General features: G+C 33.5%; 1 protein-coding gene across 2 annotated transcripts in view; it reads left to right on the plus strand.

Moving 5' to 3' along the window:
* The window catches only part of LOC103725346 (charged multivesicular body protein 1b-2), a 42,120-nt gene extending 36,760 nt beyond the window's left edge, over positions 1–5,360 (plus strand). The window contains exons 7-8 of one of the 2 annotated variants that reach the window (XM_008822688.3): positions 3,327–3,399; positions 3,782–5,360. In XM_008822688.3, coding sequence (XP_008820910.1) covers positions 3,327–3,399; positions 3,782–3,826 — 118 coding nt within the window. In that variant the 3' untranslated portion in view covers positions 3,827–5,360. The remainder of the gene's footprint in view (positions 1–3,326; positions 3,400–3,781) is intronic. The other variant, XM_008822683.3, reaches the window with a different exon arrangement.
* The last annotated feature ends 439 nt before the right edge of the window (positions 5,361–5,799 follow it).

Here is a 5,799-nt window from a genome sequence, read left to right on the forward strand (position 1 = left end):
CAGGGGTGGCACCACCCACAGTGGGCTGGGCCCTCCCACATCAGTCATCAAGAAGATGCCCTTCAGACATGGCCACAGGCCAGTCCAACAGAGGCAATTCCCCAACTGAGGCTCCTTCAACCCAGGTGTGTCAAGTTGACACTAAAGCTATCCATCACAATGTGATTCAGTCTTTGCCTAATATATGTGAAGTTCTGGATTCTAGTCAGCACTACTAAAAATATGCTATGCAGATTAAAATAATTGTCTTGAAAACCATTGGTCCAAATTGGGTTTTTTATTCTCTAGAGTTAGTGGTTCAAGGACTTTTAACAGTCACTTAGTTAGCTGTGCTCATAAAAATGTAATTTTCTTCAAATCATAATAGTGTTTTCTTAATAACCTTTGGATATACATTCATTCAGAGTGTGATAGAAAGAACTAGATTAAGGTAGTCAGGAGGGGAAGATTCTTCAAACATTTTCATAATATCTGCTATACACAACATCTGTCAAATATGTAGATTTTTATTTATTTGATTTTTGTGTGTGACTGTTTTGCCTGCATGTATGTAAGTGCACCAGGTGCATGAAATGCCTAGAGAGGCAAGAGGGCTTCAGATCTCCTGGAACTGAAATTACAGATGATTGTTAGCTGCCATGTGGGCTCTGGGAAACAAACCCTGGGTCCTCTGCAAGAGCAGCCAGTGCTCTTAACCACTGAGCCATGTCTCCTGCCCCCAAATGTGTGAATTTTTGAAAAAGATTTTGGAAGCACTTCTTTGATCATGACATTGACTTTGATCATGATTAAGTCCTGTGTGAGTCCTACAAACTGAGCCATGTATGAAAAATGTGCCAAGTATTCAAAAAATCAGAAAATTTCAGTTAGTCATTTGTTTTTCTTAAGTTATCAATACCTTTTATGCTATTGAATAAAGAATGTGTGATGTGGACTATTTATTTCAAGACTTTTTTATTTGAGGGAATATCTTGACCATGATAAAAGTTCTACAGACATCATGTTTTATCCATGTTCTTTGGAATAATATTTAATTCAATAACATAGTAAAGAACAGAATGCTTAAAATTGAGCCATGATAATACCTTAGACTTTTCCTTTGTCAAAGCAAAAGCACAACTCTTACCTCAAAGGGCATAAGAGTTTACTCTGGAGCCAGTTATGGATGAATGTTGCTCAGGAACACAGATTCAGGTTACCCCAAATTTCATGTTTCAATGTGGTAAGTTTCATGAAGTTTTTATAGTAATAGAACAAAGAAAGCCATAAATCAAGACATTTTAGAATTGGTGGAGACATCACATTAAAGAGGTGGCTTATGGCAAAGCAGAGAGAATTCTGCTTGAGGCCTTAGATGCCATCTGACAGGCTTCTTAACCCTTTGGTTGGCAGAAGCTGGTGGTCTGCTGAGCCTAATACATTCCAAAAGGTTTTTATCTGTTAGTCATAAGATGGTAGATCAGACATAGAGGTTGACAAAGAGTGGCTTTAGGGGGATAAAGATCCCAGAATAAAGTATAAATAGACTCTGAACCTGCAAGGTCCCAAATTCTCCACAATTACTGATATTCTAACCAGTTGATCAGCGTTGCAGGAGGTTCAGTCGAAGATGCGGGGTTTTTATTCTGGGAACTTTTGGTTACACCTACAAGCCTAAATCAGTAGATTGAAATAACGTTTACTTTTCTACTTTTTTTTTCTGAAAAGAGAAGACTCAGAGAGACAAAGAAAATAGAGTTGATGAACATTACTGTAGTGTCTTAAGTAACTCATGATAACAGTGAGCAGTTACATTAATCAGCTTTTTAAAACACTAGTGAATCATTAGTAAATTAAACCCATGTTAATAAATTTAAATAAGGTTTGCCCTATTTGAAAACAAGGCTGTAGGTCAGTTTGTGCACCATTCTGCTCAGTCAGTTAAACCTGTAGTCCAGCACTGGAAGGTAGTGCAAAAGGGACATTGTTAAGCATTATAAAACAAATTAAGGCATTGTTTATTATTAAGACTCCATCTTAAAAGAAGAAATGAGACTTCATCTTAATAATAAGAGACCAAGGACTTGTTTCTGTTTCTCTTAAAATCTAAATGATAGGATTGGGCTTAAAAATACAGCAACAGAGGTCGTATATTATTTGGTAATGAGTATTACCAAATATTACAACCCTATGTATTGTCAGTGTTAAATAAAGAACAGTAGGCAAGTTTTTGTACGATTAGAGTACAGTTTCTCAATTTCAACAGTGCTTACATTCCAACAGTGTGGAATGGATAGTCTTTGCGTCTGTCATATGCATCATAGGATGTTTAGCAGCATCCTATCCACTGCCCACCGTATAGCAATAGCCCCTTTTCTCTCAGTTGTGACAACCATGCATATTTCCAGTTATTTCCAGTTGTTCTTTGGGGATGTGAGTATCAAAAAGGAGAAATTAGTTAACTCAGTAATGGGTCATACCTGAAGCAAGTGAAATAGGTATAACCACTGATATAGAAACATTAATGTCAACATTAAAGATGTTTAAGTATCCATTCTTTGAGTTAAGGAGTCTCACAACAAAATTTTATTACAGTATATCTCTATCTGCCCAATAAAAACCCACCAGTAACATCTCATCTCAAATTTTAAAATTTCATCTCTTTAAAAATTGTTGTGTTACAGTGTTTTCAGACTGGCATTCACTCGTTTAGAGATAATCAGAAAGGGTAGTTTATATCTTAGAGGAATAGTGTAGTGGAAGTCAAGGCCTTGGCGCTAAAGAAACCAGATCCACATCCTGTCTCTTTCACTAGGGGAGTCTTGATCAACTTCATTAATTTTTCTACACCCTAGTTTTGTAGTTATATGAAAGCCTTGGTTCCTGCTGAGAACATCAGGAGCTAAATAGTGCTCAAATATTAGACCTGGATCCCAAGGCTGCATTTATGTAGCATATTTTGTATTTTTAACAACACATTGGTCTTCCTTTATTGTGAAGGTGACAGATATTCTCCAATAAATACAGTATATCAGAATACCATTGCTTTGGCCTTTTGCTTAGAAGACCAGATCACTTCTCAGTCTTTTCTATCATAAGATTATACTGTCTAGATGAAGCATTACTTGGACTCAAGAAAAATACTTTAAAATCATTAATGTCACTTATCATAAAATACTTCTGAAGATAATTTAAGTTCTGCTTACATATATAAAAACCTGTTTTATTTTTATTTAAAGTAAAAATCAGGGTACAGTAGTCAAATTTATAATGCTTATATGATTAATTATTTTTAAATATCTATATTAATATTCATTTATGCTAATTATATTAAAATTTACTTTCAGCCTTGATCTCAATATGGAACTACCACAGGGCCAGACAGGGTCTGTTGGTGCAAGTGTTGCTTCTACAGAGCAGGTAGAGGTTGAATTATATATTTTTTAAATTTGTATTTTGATACATGTGTACCTGATGTATATTTAAATTAATAATTTAGAAAATAAGGATTTTGTGTGAAATGTGTATACAGTTTTATATTTATAAACCATATATTCAACATTTTATTTTATGAGGCATATTTTTCTACTATTCCACATCATTATAAATTAGCAAAATTTGATGAGCCTTTAGCTCTGCAGTACTTGGCATTTTCTACTTGCATGTTTATTTCATTTAGACATTGTTTTGTTATACTTTGTAGCTTCCTCTGTGAGATTGTCTTTAAAATGTGAAGGATTTAAAATATTGACGATTTATATTTGTGAAAACATTGGTGATTTGTAAATTTTGCTTCCTCCAGGATGAACTGTCACAGAGGCTTGCTCGTCTTCGTGATCAAGTGTAACTGAAAGAACTGCTGTTTCTGTTTCCTTCACTTGTTTCTGAAGCATCCTTTGTGTGTCTATATAGATAAGTTGTACTCTGATTACAAAACACCTGCCGGAATGTTTAAACATTATTTATATATAATGCTTTCTTTTGCCTTGTGTGCTTTGCAGTACATTAGGAAATTCCTGGGGGTTTCCACATTGGCAGATTTTATAGTTCTGTATATTATGAGTAAAAGTGTAAGGGACATATTTTTGTAGATGTCTTTGACAAAGCTAGCATTAATTTTCTGTATATTGTATATCTTCCTAAAATGTTAGAGCAAACATCTAGCGCCAAAGTACTACCAAGTTAAGTAAGTACTTTTCTCATAATAAAGTGTAGAATAAAGACTTTTTATATTCAAAGTACTTTTCAGTTACTGATTGTGATGAAATGTGACTTGTATAAATAAAAATGGGGAAAGCATGTTTACTTATTATGTTTATATCACCAAAACCATCTTATTTAGTGTCATAAAATGGACTGACTGTATCATTTTCCATGGAATTTTTTTTTGTTTTCTTCCTTGAGGGTTTTTGTTTGGTTGCTTTTCAGACAGAGTGATCCTCCTGCCTCAGTCTCTGGGTCTGTGACACCACAGCCACCTCATTTTCTATGGTTTATGTTTATTTTTATTATGTAAACAGAAATGCAATAGGTGTTTAACCTTTGTTCATCAGCAATTACGCTTAAATCATTACAGATTTTGCCCAGTAATTTAATGACTACCATACCATTCCTTATATTTTTAAAAACATTTCGTTGACAGTTTTACTATATGCCTAGGAAACTTATTCAGTATTAATTCAAAGAAATTAAGGCTTGATCATTTTAAACTTTGCTGTTGACAAAATATTATTAAGATTTCCAGAAAAAATACAACATACTTTAGAATTCTAAAACATATTAAATGGCTTAAATATTGATATTCAACACATTGTGTATTTTAAAGGAGCTTCATTTATATATTAAAATCACATTTTACCATGTGATTATTGATTCAGTTTCTAGAATCGTGGCCTGTTGTTTAAACTCAACCAACAAAATAACAACTCAAGTTTTGTAACTAATTTAAGTCCTAGTTAAGTGAGTTCTTTTTTTTGTTTTGTTTTAAAAGAAAAACCTTGAATAACTAAAGGAAATGAAGTAGAAATAGTAAGGTAAAATATTTTGTTCAGTTGTGCAAACAGATCCCATCTCAGTAGATATTGGGAGACTACCAGTAAGTGAGGGCCATCAAGTTCATAGCCTTGTAAAAAGAACAAACTAGTCGGCCAGGGCTCTTTAAGGGAAAGCACTTGATGACCAGCTGTGCTACTTGTGATCTCCTCAGGAATATTTATATTTTATCAAGTAAAAATGAACAAATTGGTATGTGCCTACCTTTTTTTGATGTAGACTGTAACCAAATTATATTTTAACAAGTATACTACTAATCTAGTTTAAACAAATGGTTTTCCTTACTGAAAGACCAATCCATAAGCGAATTCTAGTACATCTTGGAAGAGCAAGACCTTGGACTGCATCTCAGCAACAACAACAAAATGTTTCCATGTTAAGTCATAAAAGTATTTAAAATACAATTATGCAAATATTTTTCACTAAATAGTCATGATTCATATATGAGATGTCTTATTCACAAGAGTATATATGATAAGTGAAGATTATACTTAATAAATGAAGACATTCATTTGATAATTTTGGCTATTTAATTTCCTTAGTATCTGACTATATGGTTGTGATCTTAATATGAATTTTCCATTTTATTTGTAGTTGGTATTCTATCCTTTCTAATTATAGAGAACATTTGCTGTATTGGAACACCCTGAGAGCCATAGAAGAGATCTTTGCACACTGAAATAGCTGTGTCATCAGAGTTTGTTTTCAATCGGTGTCAGTTACCTAGCCTCTGTTCTTTTAACTTGAATAAAAGTTGTTACATGTGAT

This window comes from Nannospalax galili, unplaced genomic scaffold (assembly GCF_000622305.1).
Source record: "Nannospalax galili isolate Female #2095 unplaced genomic scaffold, S.galili_v1.0 scaffold10, whole genome shotgun sequence".
Classification (NCBI taxonomy): domain Eukaryota; kingdom Metazoa; phylum Chordata; class Mammalia; order Rodentia; family Spalacidae; genus Nannospalax; species Nannospalax galili.